This window comes from Panulirus ornatus, chromosome 67, assembly GCF_036320965.1.
Source record: "Panulirus ornatus isolate Po-2019 chromosome 67, ASM3632096v1, whole genome shotgun sequence".
Lineage (NCBI taxonomy): Eukaryota > Metazoa > Arthropoda > Malacostraca > Decapoda > Palinuridae > Panulirus > Panulirus ornatus.
Window position 1 is genome coordinate 10,628,490 of NC_092290.1, and position 20,208 is coordinate 10,648,697.

Below are 20,208 nucleotides of genomic sequence, written 5' to 3' on the forward strand. Positions count from 1 at the left end.
TAACTATTTCTGTATTTAATTCTTTTAGTTGCAGTGGCTGCGTTTAGATCAGAGCAGCATAGAGAAAATACTTGGCCCAGATTGGGACATCTACCTCATGGCAGTCCTCTCTGTCATTATTGCCACCCTCATCCTCTTCAGACGACCTCCACCTCCCATGGCTGTGTGAAAGTTAGAATTATCAAAACGTCCTATGGCTGTTTGACATATGTTAGATGCAGATAAAGACATGAACTGTATAGCATAGCTACTTTATATGACATTTTCTTATATGCTATTAAAAGTTTTTGAAGATAGGAGAGTTTTATATTTATGCATAAGGATACACTTTGCAGGCATAAATTTGAAATATTTTTAGTTATATACTTGCAACATTTGCTGTTTTGTGGAAGCATAAGTGAAGATAAGATTTATTTGCTTTTGTTTTTGGTAACAAAATACTCCATATATGTTACTTCACAATAGAGGAGAATGATGTTTGGTTGAGCAGAATTCCATCATGAGACAGGATCAGTCCAAAGAAATAGTCTGCTCATTCCAGACTGGTCAAAAAGGATCCTTATTCTAATATGTATTTTAAGTAATTATTTTTGTCTTAGCTGCATTGAAGCTCCAATTTTCAGGTCATCAGTGTTGTTTTCCTTTGTTAAGTTTCTTTGTTTCCAAATGACAAGATCAGCTTTTCCTTATGTTAGGTAATGTGTGTTTTAAAGTACATGAACTACATTCCCATAGGTGAAGAGCCAGTTCATGTGTGTATGTGTGTATTTGTTTGGGTATTTGTGTGCCTGTGTTTATTGTCTAATTACTTAAAATACTTTTTCTGATTTAGAGCTCATCTTCCCTCTTTAAGGATTGAAACCACTTCCACAAGTAGCTCAAGTGACATTTAGTGAGTGCCACATCTGTATATATGCATCATTGAAGTGAAGCAATGCTGTGATGAGTGTCTGTGCTGCACTATCAAAGGAAATTAAAGTTGGAAAAATTTTTGAAAAAAATTTTTGAATAAGATACCTGCATTTTAGTGAAACCCATGCACATTTGTTTTTCGATAAACTGATAACTTGGTAAGTTATCATCATGTAAGTGATAGGTTTTGAAAAAAGAATTTGGTTATTTCTGCATTAATATTAGTAAAACTATGTCCATTAAAAAGACCTCTTAGAATGCTAGTGTTATTGTTCGAATGCTTTTAGTCTTTTCATCCTTTTTTTATTCATGAAGTTGTGGAACATGTGAATCAGGGCTTTACCTAAGTTTTGTCAGAAGAGGCCAGTTTGAAAGTAAGCTCACACCAGAGGCACCACTCTCTTTCTGTTTATTATGTTTATGCATGATTGAAATTTAATAAAGTATGAATATTCTGAACTAGAAAAAAAGAAAAAACATTCATTTTGCTCAAAAATAGTTCTTAGAGCAAGCTTTAGTTGAATTGATCTTTTACACAGACCTTATCTCATGCATCATGGACTTTGAACTACCTTTCTCTCTGGGGACTTTGAACTATCTTTCCATTAGGAGTGATAGTAGATGAATAACACGTTTGTCAATTTCCTTTCAAGTGTCTTCTTTTGAAGCTTTGACGTTAGTCTGACGCTCATACCATCAACTGTGTAGCATGTTATCCTTCTTCTAGAGTGTCAAAAAAATCATTCCTGCATAGATGAAGGAGTGGTTTTTAAGTTTTCCTTTTCTTGAACATACTACATCTGACTTCTAGTCACGTACACTAGGACAAGCCTTTGATGTATATTGTATGCAGGGCACTGTTCTGTCCTCCACAACATGTTACATAAGTGATGTTATGACATATCAGTTTATTCCATCATTTTTTCAAACTCTTCCAGTGATGTGAGCGTAAGGCACAACAAAATTAGTGTTTTCAGTAGAAATTATATAATGTTTTTATAACATACCATACCTTGGTATTATAGCTTTGTATATGTAATTTTGTGTGAGTTTATACTCTGATGTCTCAAATCTGGCATTCCATTATCCAGAAACTCCCTAAATTCATCATTTACATAAGTACTGGTGCTTAGCAAAATTTTCAGCACTTCGACTCCCTACATCTACAGTATACATTTAAGTATGGTAAATAACTACCATTGCAGTGTTTCATAAAACCTATATAGATATATAATGGGAAAATAAAACTCCATTGGTGAATTTGTAATTTATTTGACCCGCTGTTAAGTATCCTTAGTTCTCAGTGAAATGTTGGTGTTTACGAAAGTGCTGCCCAAGCAACTGCCAGTCCATTGTTTATTATTTTAGATGTGATGGTTGTGTTTGTTGCACTTATTATTTCTGTGTATTTTGTAATTGTAGTGGCATCGAACAAGCATCCAAGATTCAGTGACAAGTGTAATAGTGCTACTTAGAAGAACAAATAAAAAGAAAATTTCAGTTGCAGTCCTGCAGAAACTGCAAATTTTGCAGAAATTGGAAAAAGGTGCATCAGCATAGTTTCCTGTTTGACCATTATATGATGTTGGTTCTTCAAAAATGTATTTTAATGAAGAAGCAAGAGCGAAAAGTTGCTGAAGTTCCCTCTGTAAATGACTGGATTAAGGGCATTGCTAATTGTGGGTGAAATATAAAACCTGGCTTGGCTCTGTCTTTCCCAAGATATCAGTCTTATCGCAACAAGATGACACTAATGTTTACTCTCCTTCACATCAGAAAGGCCAGATGCCACCTCAGCACTTCAGGTGAGCAAACGCTTCCTGTGACATTAGACTACGTATCTATTTTCACATTAGAAAGTCAAGAATATTTCATAAATAGAATAATAAATTATGGTTGTAATATATTCTTTTAGACATACAAAAACTTATACACTGAGAAAAGAAAACTCTACTGCTGTTATTTTTCTTTTGTTGATAATTAACCTTGCTCCAGTTTCTATAAAAGAGACCTAGTGTTACTCGGGACCTTTTTAAAGGCTGCACTGCCTCTAGGAGTAGGGAAATGTAGACTCCTTTGGAGCAAGGTCTTGCATGAGACTGTACCTCCAGTGATACAGGCTCTCCTATTATTATTTATTCAGTTTGCCATCAGATCTTCATGGAATAACAGAAAAACAACAAAATCTGGCAGCTGTTTGGCCTCCAAATTGACAGATTTGAGACATTAGTGTGTGTGTGTGTGTGTGTGTGTATATTTAGTTAAATGCCCCAGGACCCCCTTTCTTGAAAAGGTCCTGGTGATACTCCAGGATCCCTTTTCCAGGGGCTCCTGCAGCTCCAAGGCTGTGCTATTTACAGTACTAGGGAAATGATGGACTTCTTTGGCATGAGAAGGTCTTTGAGGATTCTGAACTCCCTATTGTCAAAAACAATGATTCAACCTTGCTGAAGGTGACTTTTCATCTGCAGCAAAACCAACCACAAGCATTAGTGAAGTACACCAGGAACAGACAAAGAAGGGCTGTCATAGGAAATTGTACGGGAGGGTAATGATTGAGAGGGTGAAGGCATTTACTGAGCCTCGTACTGGGGAGGAGTAGTGTGGGTGGCTTCAGAAGTGGCGGAGGCTGTGTGGATTAGGTGTTTACTTTAAAGAATATGTGAGAAATATTTAGAAAAACAGTTGGATTTGTGAGTGGCATTTATGGATCTGGAGAAAGCATACAACAGGATTAAGAGAGATGCTTTGTGGAAGGTCTTAAGAATATACGGTGTGGGAGAAAAGTTGCTAGAAGCAGTGAGGTTTTATCAGTGGTGTAAGGCATGTATACAAGCATGAAGAGAGGTGAGGGAATGGTTCCAAGTGAAGATTGGTCTGTGGCAAGGGTGTATAAGGTCACCATGGTCTTTCAATTCGTTTATGGATGGCATGGTAAGGAAGGTTAATGCCAGAGTCTGAGAGAGAGGGGTGAGCATGTAGTCTGTAGGAAATGAAAGGGCCTGGGAAGTGAGTGAGGTTTTGAGTGCTATGGGCCTGAACATATAGGTGGATGAAAGGCCTCCACAGGATAGTGATTTGGAATGATATGGTACTCAGGGAAAAGTGCCGCCAATTAATTGAATCAGGGCATGTGAAGCCACTGATGGAAACCTATTAAATATCTGTGGTTTTTTGTGGATTGAGGGCTGTGTTTTGGTGCATGACAACTGAAAGCTAGAGAATGAATATGAATTAATGAGACTTTCTTTGTCTTCCTGGTGCTGCCCCGTTAGTGCAGGAAACAGGAAACAAGTATGGAAAAGAAAAAGAAAATTTTTCTATAATTGCCCTAGTACCCCTTTCTTGAGAGTGTCCTGGATTTACTTCCAGGCAAATGATTGATTCCTTTGAGTGAGTAGTTCCTTGGTGAGACTGTATGCCATTTCATTAACAGATGATGGTACATCCTCATCACTAATGTAACTACAGGCAGATGGAGTCAAAGAACACCTGTATTTATTTATTTATAGTTACTCCTAGACTCCTTTCCCAGGTGCTCTGTAGCTCCAAGACTGTATTACTTCTGGTAGCAGTGAAATGATTGACTCCTTTGGAGGTAGAAGTTCTTTAAAGAGACTGTACTCCCTTTTGTCAACAGACAGTGATGCAGCCTTGCTGAAAGTGACTTTTTACTTTTACTATTGGTGTAACCACAGGCAGGTTTATTCTAGTAACATCATTCATATATATATATATATATATATATATATATATATATATATATATATATATATATATATGTATATATATATATATTTTTCTTTTAAACTATTCGCCATTTCCCGCGTTAGCGAGGTAGCGTTTAAGAACAGAGGACTGGGCCTTTGTGGAATATCCTCACTTGGCCCCCCTCTGTTCCTTCTTTTGGAAAATTAAAAAAAACTAGAGGGGAGGATTTCCAGCCTCCTGCTCCCTCCCCTTTTAGTCGCCTTCTATGACACGCAGGGAATACGTGGGAAGTATTCTTAATCCCCTATATATATATATGGGGATAAGGGAGAAAGAATACTTCCCAAGTATTCCTTGTATGTCATAGAAGGCGACTAAAAGGGGAGGAGCAGGGGGCTGGAAATCCTCCCCTCTCATTTTTAATTTTCCAAACGAAAGAAGAGAGAAGGGGGTAAGTGAGGATATTTCCTCAAAGGCTCAGTCCTCTGTTCTTGGCGTTACCTCGCTAACGCGAGAAACGGCAAATAGTATGAAAAATATATATATATATATATATATATATATATATATATATATATATATATATATATATATATATATATATATATTGGTGTTTAATATCAATCCACTGCACTTGAAATCAGTGTGGCGTATTTTCATATTTTGCTGTGATGCAAGTTCATAGAATTCGAATTTGTAAAGATTGTCATGCATGTCCTAACTAATAGAAATAACTAGTTAGGGAGATGAAAAAGCAACTTATACCAAAAGTTGAAATAAGAACTCTTATTTTGTGTATTTAATATCATGTACAGAACTAAGGTGTATATGAACTCATTGAAATTTAGAGTATCTTTTTAGAATTGCTGGTAATTTATGTGAAAACATAAATAAATGATAGTTGGTATACTTGTGTATTTTATTTACACCTTATTTCAGGAAGAAGGTAATGAGCTTTATTAATACATCTTTATCAAGAGGGGTTTACTATGATAGGTAATACAGTATTACTTCATTTTTATCGTTCATAACATTCAAGCAATGGCCTCTTTATATTCTCATTTTGGATACAATGGCCTCTTTATATTCTCATTTTGGATACAATGGGTAGAAAGTTTTGGGGCCTAATTTGCCTATAGAACCATGAAGTTTTTGTTTTGAGATGGTTTTGTCCACATTTACCGTGTAGCACCCTTCTGTTTCTCATCTAAAAAATGAGTACTGTTTGACCATGATTCAATTTTTGTATGTGTTTTTCAATATTGAACTTTCCTTCTACTTTTTCCAGATGTACACTTCCAATGGTAACATCCAAAATTTTCACTTATTCATGGAGCAAATAACCCCATCAGCAGAGAGATCCCTAACTCGCTTACATACTGCCTGGAGTAAGTTGTTTGAAAGGAAAATACTGTTTTCATCAATTTCTGGATGTAAAGGTATGTCAAACACACATTGGTGATGGGTAATTGTGGATACAGTAGAATACTGCTCTTTGAGGTTAAGTAGTGAATACCTCTCCTATATCAGTGATATTCTTTTCAGCAAGTATTATAAGTGTTGCACTTGAATGACCAACACTGGATGATGTTGAAATTGTTGAAACCTGTGTATAAGGAAAGTTGTATGTCATTTTGCTACTTTGAATGGAAGATGGTGTGTGTTGGATAAATGAATTGGTAGAAGCTCATTTTGCTGTACATAAAACATTAAATGATATTTTAGCATACTACTTTAGTATTCACATTCTGTGCATACTTAAAGAATAGTAATAGTGAAATGCAGTCATGAGGGTGTCATGTGGAAATAGATTGACTCAGATTTCAGAATGCATTGTTTAAATACAGAACACATACTAAATACCTTACACCAAGGCTTAAATACATATATGTCGTATTTTATAAATTGTACTTGAACTTGCATCAATTTATACTTTAGCTTTTTTTTTTTTTTTTTTTTTTACAAAAGAAAGGGTAATAAATTTAGCTGATGAAAATCATTTAAGCAACTGTTTGTGGCATTCTTCTGTATTCTTCAGTACTTGTTCACCATCTCTCTTACAGTAAGGTACTTTCAAGAACTGCCTCATCATGAGGTCCTGGGGTAATTATAAATAAATATACGTACTGTACAGGGTAATTATAAATACATATATGCACTCTACAGGGTAACAGAGAAGTGTAGTAGTAAGAGAGTATGTAAGAGATTTGAAGATGGTGTGCTGAAAGATTTGGACGTAGGGAGAGGATGACTGAGAATGGTTTTCATTTCAGAAGCAGAAGGAACAAGGAAAAGGGGAACCAAGAAAGAGGTTGAAGGATGGAATGAAAGATATTTTAAGCATCTGTGGCCTGAACATACAGGAGGTTGTGAGACATGCAAGGAAAAGAGTAAATTTGAGTGATGTGGCCTACAGAGGGCTACATGAAGTCAATGGGCTGAACTAGGGCATATGAAGCAGGCAGAGGAAACCATGAAAAGGTCTGTGAGGCCTGGTTTTGGACAGGCAGCTGTGGCTTTAGCATATAATACATTACAGAGAGGAAGTGTATGTGGGCAAATGAGGCCATTTCTTAATCTGGTCCTGGTGCTATCCCACTAATGTGGGAAATGGTTAACTGATATAAAAGAAATGAATATAGTATTCATATCATATATCATTAACTCTGTGCCTGTGAGTGAAAAAAGAGTATGTATGAAATAAATGTGTGCATTACTTTAGAACAAAGTAATGTGTATAAATGAATCTTTCAAAAATCTTCCCCACACTTGCCCACCAGTCTTCTTAATATTGAATGCTAAACATGAAAGTTTTAAATGTTTTTGTGTTATTATGCAAGTATATAAAATACAGGTATAGTGCATAAACAACCTTGATACAAAGAAAGAAATGTCATCTCTTGTTGGGAGCTGTCAAACATATCATTCACACTCACTCAGCACTAGACCAGGCCAGCACAAAGGTAATTATATCATTTTCAGGTATTATTGTATGCATTCTGTTTTCATATAGGCATGAACATGAGAGGGAACCATGGTTTGATGTTTAACATTCGTAAGATACTTGTAATCTAAGAGTTCGGGTTAATTAAACTGCACATTAAAAGTATACTAATGAATATATTAATAACCAGTTTTTACTTTAATAACCAGGTACACCTATTAATATCTAACCAATCTCTGATGCAAGGATTAGCTATCTTCCCACAGTAACACACACATACAACCCATGGCTTATAAACACAAATGATTTTAATGATCACTGTATATAAGAGTCTAACACATGTCATATTCCTGCCTGCATTTACAGCAAAATGGTGCAAATGTAATCTTCTCCAAATATTTTGTTCAACATCTGTTAAATCTTTAGGGAATGACAGTGCTACTTATAATCTAGGGTCAAGACTTCTGCTTACTACTTTCTGTGTACCATGTATGTAACTGTCATTTGGTAACACTGCAAAGTGAAATCGGGCAAAGGGAGTCTCTCATCAGCTCCCACAAGGAGGTTTCTGCTGTAAAACAGTAATTTGTGTTAAAGTGTTGTGTGTACCCATTTTTAATCAAGCGCCTATTACAATGCACATTGATAGTCTTGAGTTTGTCTGATATATTCAACCTAAGTATACATTTTGAAAATTGAAAAAAAAATTAATGCTGTATTAAGCTCACAGCACAAACAATAACAAGTACATGTGACATTTTTATTGAATAATCCAATAATCCAGTGTTGAAACGACAACCTAATGTAAGGCACACCCTAATGCTATCTGCATTGTGTACATCAAGGGAGAGCAAAGGTGTCTTGTGATATCTGCATCCTAACTCCAGCAAGTGCTAACCAGGTTGAAATTTCTGTCTATGCTCAACAATGCACTACTTTTCTCCATCTTTTATGGAGTATATTAATATGTACTTCTTAATGTACAGTTTAATAGTGTTCAAATAAGTACTTGAAATGGAGCAGGTAGCATACTACCCTTGTTACTTATGACTGGTTCAATCTTGGTTTTATGCAGCAAGTGAAATTACTTGTCAGTATGCAGAGATCATCAATTATCAGCCTGTATCCTGTGTTAGTAATTCCTGCTTTGAAAGACATGGTTCCAAAACTCTGAAGAGAGAACACACTCGAAACATTTTTCGTAAAATAAATATCAAAGATAAAGAAATAATCAGTATAGGAAAATGTTTTGATTATGATTTTTAATGAGATAATGCAATAATAAACAGTTTCATCATTCAATTTCAAACCACTGAACAGAAAATCAGAATGCTGCATACTTGGATAAGTATGCAGCATGACATTTAGTTTCGTCTGATTCAAGTATAACACACTTCCAAATATCATACTTACCATTCAAGATACAGCATACAGTTTTAATGATTAGAAGTGAAGTATTAAGAACCAGCTCAAAATATGAAACAATGCTTCACATGGTACAGTAATTTTATAATTGCTAAGTATGTATTATCACAATATGTTAATCCTAACAGCAGTAAAAAGTACTTTGTAAACTTAAATGTGTGTGCATCTGGTAGTAAAGAATATAACTCAAGTCACATTTCTAAAGCTTGGCACTGGAGGCTACAGCAGCAGTGATTGTTGAGGTCTGGGAGGATGCCTGATTCTTCTTTACTCTAGCCAGGGCTTCACGGATACCAGCACCGTACTCAGGGCAAGCCTGGGAAAAGTTGTGAATGGCTCTCTCCTGCAAGAAGTCTTGTGCATTTACTATGTGGTTCGCAATATTCTCCACCAGGTTTTGGCGTTCCTCCTCATTCAGCACCTATGTTGTTATAATTAAAAAGGATATAAATCACTCTGCATGCAGTATTTGCAGATATCTTTCACTGGAAATAATAAATAAGATGATACTACTACAGAGCACTGCAAGATACTCAATAAAGGATGCATATAAATACTATACAGGACTGTAAGTACAACTTGATATGAATTGTAACACTGCTAACAATTTTATACCCAATGAACTGAAACTGGGAAAAGAGAAAAATGCTACTCAAAACTACATAAGACCTGATTAATGTCAAATAATCTTTAGAAAAAAAAATGTTTGGGCTAAAAACTATTGATTAAAACCCAGACCATTGTACAAAAAAAAGGAGTTAACTGTATATAACCTGTACAGCCAATACTTATGAGTTTTGAACAAGAAATAAGCAGTCTTATAAAGGCTAAAGTTTCTAAACAGAGATAAAAACATCGCTAACATAACTTGGGAGAGCAAAATGTATATGACAAACCTTACCTTTCGGAAGAAGATACCAACTTGAGTAAAATTGTCTTCATCAGCACTGCTATAGCGGTTAACATCTCCTGACACATTAAACTTGCACTCCCCATAATTCCTACAGTCAACAGGACCAGAGAAACTATTTGGAAAGTAGTTGGGTGCACCTTTCTGTCAAGAAGAGAGAAAAAATTCAGTTTGCTTGGAGTGAGTGTCTTGAAAACAACATGTCTAACTTCCCTTCCCCTCAGCAGACACACACAAGTACACTTTAAATTCCACACCTTACACATCAAATTCACAGGAATTTTACCCAAAGATAGTGCTTTCAAACAGTACATAATGAACAGAATTACTTCAAGAGGGACAACTCTCCAAGGAGGTGAAATCACCCAGAACAGATGTACATTATTAACATTGAAGGAATGTGCAGGATGTTCAGGGAGGAGATGGTAAAATCCTAACAATGGGAGATTTCAGTTATAGAGAAATGAACAGAAAGAACTCAGTCACTCAAGGAGACAGAGTCATGGAGACAAGTTGTCAGAACATGTACTGCTCAGGAAACCTGCCTGTACCAGCACGACACAGCACAAGAAAACTTGGGGCAGATGAACCATATCTGCTAGACTTTTACATATGGTAGTATGGAATTAACCACATCAAATGTGATACACCAACTGGAGAAAGTAATAATGTATTGTTTGATTCTGACTACGTAATTAAAGAGGACACAAAAGGGAGTTCAGTGGAGGTTGAGAACCTAAAGTGAAAAGATAGTAATGGCCATGATGTAGTTTTGATTAAGTTCCCTGACAGTGTAAATTTTTTGGATGGAAAGGTAGCGCTATACTCAGAGTACAGATTGGTGCAAAACAAGGTTCTGTGAAACCTGAACTGAAGGAGTTAGAATATGGGTACAACTAGATGCAGAAAGAGGAGGAAAAAATGTGGCAGGGTTCAACAAAGAATGCCAAAAAGGAAAAGCTTACAGATGCACAGAGGGGTCTTACAACAACAACAGTTTTTGTTAATGTGGTTCCCAAATTATATATCTGAAATTTGCAATAACGCAGTACTAAAGGGAAAACACTCCCAAAATTTCAGTTAACACCACAAAATGTGTTAAATGTAGTTCCAACTAGATAATACATCCAAAAGTTTAGTTAATGTTGATTAAAAAAGCATCCCTGCAATCCCAACCTCAAGATCAGACCCAAAGTTTAAATTAACATAAGCTACAAATGTTTCAATATTGTCTCAAATAGAAAATTGGACTATTTTTAAGTTTAATAGTGTGCTTTTTTTTTTTTTTTGGTATTATTTGGCCTCTTGTCCCTACCGGTTATTCACTATGTACCTCATGGCACATGTTAATACACATCACATTAATACTGATCATCTTAATGTAAATCTGATTTCTGCTTCCAGTCACAAGCTCTCCAGTACGTATATTTCCAAACAGAATTGCAGACTCTGAAATTCTAGAGACTGAAATAAATTTTACCATGCTCCCATGAACGGTGTTGACTAAAATTTATGGGCTGATTTGTAGTCTACCTATACTTTTTCATTACTATAGAAAAAAAGTTAAAATAGAAAGTTAAAAATTTCTATTGTTTAATTGTATAGTTTCAAAACTTACTTGGAAAATAGAAAGTTAAAAATTTCTATTGTTTAATTGTATAGTTTCAAAACTTACTTGGTTGTCATCAATAGTCATGGGACCATCTCGCTGATAGTTTCTGACACGAGCACGATAGGGGCAGTTTACAGGGATCTGGTGATAGTTAGCTCCTAGTCGATGACGATGTGTATCATTATATGAAAAGAGACGACCTTGAAGCATCTTGTCAGGAGATGGTTCTATTCCTGGCACCATGTTGGCAGGTGAGAAGGCAAGCTGTTCCACCTTTTAAAAATGAAATTATTGTTATTCTCACATTAACAAATAACCCCAGTACCCATTTTATGGAGCTCCTGCAGCATTAAGGCTGCACTACAATTAGAAATTAGGAAATAAGGGGCTCCTTTTGAGGGAGATGCTCTCTGATGTGACTAATTATTTTTGTCAACTGATGATGATAAAGCCTCATCAAGAGTGACTTTTTGCCTGTAGTGTAACCAATGGTAGGCAGAGCTTCTCCATGTCCCCTCCACTTCTGATGTACATATCTCTGTCAACCTCTTCTCACTCATCCTCTCTACATGTTTAAAAAAATTTCATGAAATTATTCTGGTTTCTCAACCATACTCTCTTTATTACCACAACTCCCTCATATCTAATATTTATTACTCAATCAACCCTCCTCACACCACATATTTCTTCAAACATTTCATTTCCAGCACATTCACCCTCTTCTGTATTCTCTCTTGTAAAGCCCATGCCTCGCATCCATTAAACACTCTTGGAACTACTGTGCCATCAAATATGCCCATCTTTACCCTAACTGACAATGACCTCTCTTTCTAAACACTCCTTAATGTGCCCAACACCTTAGTCCACTCATTCATCCTACTGGCTCCATTCAGCTTCCATAGAGATATTCAGTGCAATGACTACTCTCAGATACCTACAACATCCCAGGTTCTCTCCATTTAAATTCACATTACAACTAATCTTTCTTTTTTCCACTGCTAAACCTAATAACCTTGCTTTTAATCATATTTACTCTAACTATTTTCCTTTCATACACTTTCCTAAATCCAGACACCAACCTCTCCAGTTTCCCCTCATATCTTGCCACCAGTGCTGGGTATCATCAGCAAAAAATAACTGACTCATCTTAAAGGCCCCCCTGCCCCTGCTCTGTAAGACTTGCATTCACCTTCCACATCATCCCATATATAAACAAATTAACCAACCATGGTGACATCATAACCCTGCCATAGACCTACCTTCACTCACCCTTCTCTCTTTCTACTCAAACACATGCCTTACTCTCTTCATAAAAACTCTTCAATGCTTCCAGCAGCTCTTCTGACACACCGTATATTGACAACACCTACTACAGGACATTTCTATCAGTTGTATCATATACTTTCTCCAGATTCATAACACTACATACAAATCCTTTTGTTTCTCTGTAGTATTTCTTGCTCATAATCTTCAAGCAAATACCTACTCTGCAATCATCTACCATTCCTGAAGCCACAGTGTTCTTTCCCAATTCTAAAGCTCTGTGCATGCCCCCATCCTCTCAGTCATCAGGTACACTCACCACTCTTGTGATCTGAACGTTCACTTTTGTCCCCTTTGCTTTTAAAATAACACTACACAGGCATGCCTTGAATCGTCAGGCATCTCACCATGAGTTACTAACCAATCAGTAACAGAGTGACCTCTTTAATGAAAGTTCAACTGCACTCTTTCCTGAAAGTTCAACTGTACTCCCCTCCACTCCAGCTGCCTTGCCACACTTCATCTTACATGGAGCTTTTACCATCTGTTAAATTTTCACTAAACAACTTGCCATGACTTTGTCACTTCACATATCTCCTCGACATAAACATCCTACATCTGCCATACTATCATCAAACACATTCAAGAATCCTTCAATGTTCTCACTCCATCTCCTCTTCAACTCACTTCAGCATGTTACCATTCTCCATTTTCTCCCTTCACCAATGTTCTCATTTGTTCTCTTTGTTTTTCCCTGAGGTTTACTGATACTCAATCACCCCAACTCTTGCTTGCTTTCTTTTTCAGCCCCTGCACCTTCCTCTTGACCTCCTGCCATTTTCTCCAGTATATATCCATCACTTGCACTCCTTCCCATCAAGAAATAACAACACTGCTTTTTTCTCTTTCACTAGTAACTTCCCATCATTCATTACCCTTTCTCACAAACCCCTTCAGCATGCCACTCACCTCTTAGGAATAGGTCCTATGGTGGTTATAAAAGTATAATTTTGTACATAACTGCAACACTCTAGATTGATTTAACAAATAAGTACTTTGATCTCCATAATATCCAAAAATGGTTGGTGGTACTGGCTTTACTGAGATTCTTTTTAATTTTCATTGCCATCTTTAAAACTATTTATTTTATTATTTATTATATTTGATCGCTGTTTCCCATGTTAGTGAGATAGCACCAGGAAATAGACAAAGAAAGATTACATATGGTATTAAAATGAACTCTGAATCTTTAAGGAGTTTGCAAGCTTTCATATCTCTGAGGATTAGCCAATGTAAAAGATTATGCTAATCTCAATTTTGCTTTACGAACTATACATAAATTCTGACTGGAAACAGAGCTAAATGTTACCTCAGCAAAGTAGTTACTTGGGTTGCGGTCAAGAGTCATGCGTCCAACAGGAATGAGAGGGAATTCAGCATGGGGCCAAACCTTTGTTAAATCAAATGGGTTGAACTCCCATTTTTCTGCTTCCTTGTATGTCATAACCTGTTGAAGAGAGTCAAAACAATTCAAATGGGTATCTACTTTGGCCCTATGAAGACATGCATTTATCTTTGTTTTACATCAACAAATTCACGTGGAGCTAGAATGATGATCTTTGCTGAATCATTACCACCAATTTTGTATTTAACCATTTCCTCATATTGCATGCACTCTTACCCAACAGTAATGCTAGAAAAACTGCAAAAAGTATTAAAAATTTGGATTATTATGTCAACCTGGCTACTATCCCAGATAATTAGTATATGATATACCTTTTCCTTAAACAGCTAGACAACCCATGTACAACATATAAACACCATATTCATATATGTATCTTAAGAAATACATCATGGTGTTTCCTTTAACACAGAATTACACTTTCATTTTCATAAATTTGGTTTACAAAGGAGTTAGTAACTAGTTCTTATCACAACTGTTCAATGCCTATAAACTGTACCTGGATGTACATGGTGTAGGATGGGTAGTTCCCAGTGAGGATGGCATTGTACAAGTCCCTAATGGCGTAATCAGGATCTGATCCACTTAGCTCATCTGCCCGTTTTGCACTTAAATTTCTGAAAATTCAAAACACACTCCTGAGAAAATATATAAATCAAGAACAAGTCTTTTTTTTTTTTCATAATACAGGGTTTGGGTTAACAAGATCTAATGAACAGTCATTACATACTGATATAATTATAAGCCTTAAGCAATATGTTACACGACTTTTTTTTTTAAAAAAACTAGGCTTGAGATTGATAATAATTGCTAGACATGAGAAATTTCATTCATTGAGAATAAGAATAAGAAGTTTTGTGGTGAACACCTTTCTCAAAGCTGACAGTGAGTGAAATTCTTGCATACCATTAGGATTAACTATACTTTACCAATGGGTCATTTGACAGACGCCCCTTAACACCTTGGGAAAAGTAAAGCAAATGGACTTCAGTTTTATCATTTTTTTTCTTCACATTTATACATTTATTCCACCCCAACGTTTTTTTATCGAGTATTATTTTTTTTTAGTTTCCTTGTATTCTTTGTAATTTCACTTCTGCTTCAACTATATATTATATCTGACATTACCCTAATCTTTTCACACCATTTAATCTCCCCCGCATTCACTAAAGAGGAGATATAATTTCTGAGGCTGAAGTAGGGGTATGGCTGTCTATATATTGTGGAAAGAGTAAAAATTTAAGAATGTTGGCCATGGGGGAAACAGCATTTCGAAAGAGAAGCTAACCCTCTTAAAAGACTGTAGTAAGTGGAGGCAAAAAGTACAGCATATGAAGTTTTAAACTCTATTTCTAGTCCCTGTTCCCTTCAAAAAATCCCTCCAGGGATGGCCACAACAAAAAAATCTCCATTGCTGGTGAACTCAAGTGCCACTTCTTAGCCTTTAGTGCCTCACTCTTAACAGGCCACTGGCAGAGGGCAACTCTAGCACAGTATTTCCAGAGACTCCTGCCTAATTTTCCTACTGACAACTTCTACCTAATGTTTCTATCTAATGTTCCCATGCAAAACATGTAAAGGTTGATCAATTATACAACCCCGGAACCCCTTTTATTGGGTTACTGCAGCTTCATGGCTCCCCTCCAATCAGGAGTAAGGGCAGCTCTAGCGCAGTGTTTCTAGAGGCTCTTACTAAATGTTCCTACTGACTACTTCTACCTCATTTTCCTACAGGAAACATTTAAAGATCGATTAATTAAACCCCAGGACCCCTTTTATTGAGACCCTGCAGCTTCATGGTTGCACTCCAATCAGGAGTAAGGAAAAATTGGACTTCTTTAGAGAGAGAAGTCCTTTGAAGATTTCGTCGCCTTTTCTTGCACTGACGATGATACAACTTTGCCAAAGGTTACTATTCACTCAGTGTCACCATATGCAGGCAGAGTCTGGTTACATCAATTCAAAAGGTGTTTTATGAGAATAAGGGAATTTCAAATAATATATTAACAGAAAAGTGAATGAGTCTTTAACCCTTTCACTGCAATAACAGGATAAAAACCAAGATGACAAATTGCAGTTAGCCATGACAACGGGGTTCTCCTAACAGTTTTCATAAAACAGTTTGCTGACCCTCCCCAACTAGGAAATGGCTGTTCGGCTCCATAAAATGATGCCCTTGGGCAGTGGCTTCTTGAAGTACACTAACAAACTAATCGTACCACTCCACAAAACCCTAACAAGATAATCATCTTATGGTTCATTGCCAATGGCATCAAAAACAAATATGCGGTATACTCAATCTAGAACACAATTTACACATAACCCTCATCTAAGAAGCCAGACACATACAGATTCACCCTTCAACTGTTTAACAACTACACAAATTTAAGACAAGACAGATAACAAAGACAAGAAAGAGGACTAATTCACTTGACCTCATCATCTTATTCCTCAACCTCATTCAGAATATAAAAAAGATCCTAAACAGTGACCACATTTTTACCTGACCCTGATGGGTCAAGCCAAAGAATATTTTCAACACACCCTCATCTTTACTACATCTCCGTCTTCACAACACTCGACAACAGTGGTGTTTGACCAGAAGGTGAAGGCCATCTCTGATAAACTCAATACTCACTGATCCTCACGACACCCTTTTCATCATCACTACACCCTTGACACCATTAGCTTTTAGTTAAGAAATGTATGAAGTGCCTTTATATTTTTCATACCAAGATTAAGGATTGTTGGAAAAAGGGAAGTAGAAAAAACAGATATTTGCAACTTGTCCCTTCCATTCTGGCAATGGAATAATGGGAAAAGTGAAAACTTACTTAATTCCTTGGTCTGTCTTGTAATGGAACTTGCAGTATACTGCTTCTCCCTTCTCATTTACCAACTTAAATGTGTGGGAGCCATAGCCATTCATATGTCTGTATCCATCAGGAGTTCCTCGGTCAGAAAACAAGAAAGAAACTTGGTGTGTAGTTTCTGGCCGTAAAGTAATGAAATCCCAGAACATGTCAGCATCCTGAAATATGAAAGATTTAATATTTCAGTATATAATGTCATATATATGCTGCTGACATATTACCTAACTTCATATAAGGTATCCATCATAACTTAAACATTACATGCACCGAGAACCATAGAAAATGTGTCAATAAATAATGATCATGATGGCGTAAGATTTCCTGTTTGCTGTATATGATAACACATGGCAATCAATTATAAACAAAAGCATTCAAAAGAAAATTTTAGGCCAAAGACAGCATCACAAAGTATTACTATCATTATTATTATCATCATCATTTGCTTTGAAGAATTTTTGTGATAAAGAAAGGATATTGTATGTGGCATTTATGGATATGGAGAGTATATAAAGAAATTCAATGAGAGGCCTTTTAGAAGATGCTATGAATGTGTTGGGGAAAGATAGTAAATGCATGGTTTTTACCAGGACAATAAGGTACTTGATTCACCTTATACTGAGACTTAAGTACTGAGAAAAACAATGTATTTGTTAACACATATATCACTTAGATTCCAATCTCTATAATCTTAAATTACAAAATATATATATTCCGCTTCCTGTAAAGTAGTTTTAAAATCATTTAGCTCACCAAAAGCCTTGTGATACCTTGAGGTGAGTTGCAGGATTCCTCTTTTGTGTATGGATGAAAGATGGAAATAGAATTGGGTCTCTGATAAAGAAGATTGGAGTGTTGTTGCCAACTAAATCCCAGTTTCCATCTTCAGTATACAACTTTACAGCAAAGCCACGGGGGTCTCTGAGAACACAAAAGCATAACTGGTTATTGTTTTATGCAGTTACAGCAAAATTCCGATACAGATACAGTATAAATCATAGTAGTTGTAACCCCTCGATCCTATAACATTTTTCCTCTCTCTAACAAAGTGAGTTGTGTGAATGGTGAGAAATAATAATAATAATAATAATAATAACAATGTTGAATGGTTGTGAGGCGTGGGCTATAGACAGAGTTGTACGGAGGAGGGTGGATGTGCTGGAAATGAGATGTTTGAGGACAATATGTGGTGTGAGGTGGTTTGATCGAGTAAGTAATGTAAGGGCAAGAGAGATGTGTGGAAATAAGAAGAGCGTGGTTGAGAGAGCAGAGGAGGGTGTTTTGAAATGGTTTGGGTACATGGAGAGAATGAGTGAGGAAAGATTGACCAAGAGGATATATGTGTCGGAAGTGGAGGGAACGAGAAGTGGGAGACCAAATTGGAGGTGGAAAGATGGAGTGAAAAAGATTTTGAATGATCGGGGCCTGAACATGCAGGAGGGTGAAAGGCGGGCAAGGAATAGAGTGAATTGGATCGATGTGGTATACCGGGGTCGAAGTGCTGTCAATGGATTGAATCAGGGCATGTGAAGCGTCTGGGGTAAACCATGGAAAGTTCTGTGGGGCCTGGATGTGGAAAGGGAGCTGTGGTTTTGGGCATTATTGCATGACAGCTAGAGACTGAGTGTGAACAAATGGGGCCTTTGTTGTCTTTTCCTAGAGCTACCTCGCACACATGAGGGGGGAGGGGGATGTTATTCCATGTGTGGCGAGGTGGAGATGGGAATGAATAAAGGCAGACAATGTGAATTGTGTGCATGTGTATATATGTGTATGTACCTGTGTGTATATATATGTGTACATTGAGATGTATGGGTATGTATATTTGCATGTGTGGACGTGTATGTATATACATGTGTATGGGGGTGGGTTGGGCCATTTCTTTCGTCTGTTTCCTTGCGCTACCTCGCAAATGCGGGAGACAGCGACAAAGCAAAATCATAATAATAATGATAATATATATATATATATATGAAAAAAAGCTTTCTGCCATTTGTACCAAAGGTTACCATACTCTGCATAGTCCAGTAAGTTCTACTGGTGAGAAATAGCCAACAATAGAAGGTGAGACTAATTATCTCATTTTACTGTTCATTAACAAGTGAAGCTAATTGTTAACCCTGGAGGCACATTTGGGTTGACAGACTTTATACTATGCAAGGAAGTACTGTACATGAAAACTGAAAGTCCTTACCTTGCAGTGTCAGCAGAGCCGCTCTCACCACCCACGGTTGAGAATCTCACTGCACATGGTGTGCGCTTCCCAATCTCACTGAATATCTTCGCTTTGGTATACTTGGTGATATCATGGGTCACTTCAAAGTATCCAAAAGCACCTGAAAAATAAAAACAATCACAGATATCTTACATTGATCTTTGTCTGTCTCTCTTCATTCATCCTCTCTATATGCCCAAACCATATTATAAAATCCTGGATGGCCACTTCATTGAGATTGCACTTATTACATAATATCCCTTGCACTCAGTTCTTGCAGGACTACCCCACCTCATGCAACAAATTGTCCTCAGGTATTTTATTAACAACAACAACAACATCTTTCTCTTTAAAATCCCAGACTCACATACATACAACAATCTTGAGACTACTGTGCCTTTAAACATACCCATCTTTGTCCAAAGAGATAATGACCTTCTCTGATGTATGCTCTCTACTCTTAATATTCATCTACATATTTAAAAATATAGCAGAAAATAGTGAACTGAAGAGTGTGACAAAACCCAGAAATATGCTGAAATTAGCAGAAATATTGTGCATATTGCCTATGTTGAGCTGAAAAGAAACAGTAAAACAATGTTTGCTATAGAATGAGAAAAGATATATAATTAAAGAAAATTTTTTGCCTTAGTGCTCCAACCAGATTGGTCTCCAGATACCAATATGCTTGTGTGTGAGCGTTGATAAGATTCTTAACAATACACTTCCACCACAAGTTTTTTTTATTTCTCCATGGGTAAGTTAATGACTATATCAAATGTTTCTCGAATGTTTTATTTTTCTAGTATGATGTTATTTCACATCACAGAGAAATAGTACTTCAATTATTTCACTAAGAGACCTATCTGGTGAAGGCACTACAG

At 36.5% G+C, this 20,208-nt stretch overlaps 2 protein-coding genes across 3 annotated transcripts in view; one reads left to right on the top strand and one right to left on the bottom strand.

Annotated features, from left to right (window-relative positions):
- LOC139747147 (protein sel-1 homolog 1-like) overlaps positions 1-2,172 on the top strand; it is a 45,619-nt gene extending 43,447 nt beyond the window's left edge. For both annotated transcript variants that reach the window (XM_071659093.1, XM_071659096.1), the window contains exon 13: positions 29-2,172. In XM_071659093.1, coding sequence (XP_071515194.1) covers positions 29-169 — 141 coding nt within the window. In that variant the 3' untranslated portion in view covers positions 170-2,172. The remainder of the gene's footprint in view (positions 1-28) is intronic.
- Positions 2,173-7,723: 5,551 nt separating this feature from the next.
- The window catches only part of Cat (Catalase), a 28,398-nt gene continuing 15,913 nt past the window's right edge, over positions 7,724-20,208 (bottom strand). Inside the window, exons 3-10 of the mRNA XM_071659097.1 lie at positions 19,304-19,445; positions 17,880-18,030; positions 17,074-17,270; positions 14,739-14,856; positions 14,147-14,284; positions 11,578-11,787; positions 9,894-10,046; positions 7,724-9,413 (exon numbers count right to left, since the gene is read on the bottom strand). Of these exons, the coding sequence (XP_071515198.1) occupies positions 9,192-9,413; positions 9,894-10,046; positions 11,578-11,787; positions 14,147-14,284; positions 14,739-14,856; positions 17,074-17,270; positions 17,880-18,030; positions 19,304-19,445 (1,331 nt within the window). The 3' untranslated portion in view covers positions 7,724-9,191. The remainder of the gene's footprint in view (positions 9,414-9,893; positions 10,047-11,577; positions 11,788-14,146; positions 14,285-14,738; positions 14,857-17,073; positions 17,271-17,879; positions 18,031-19,303; positions 19,446-20,208) is intronic.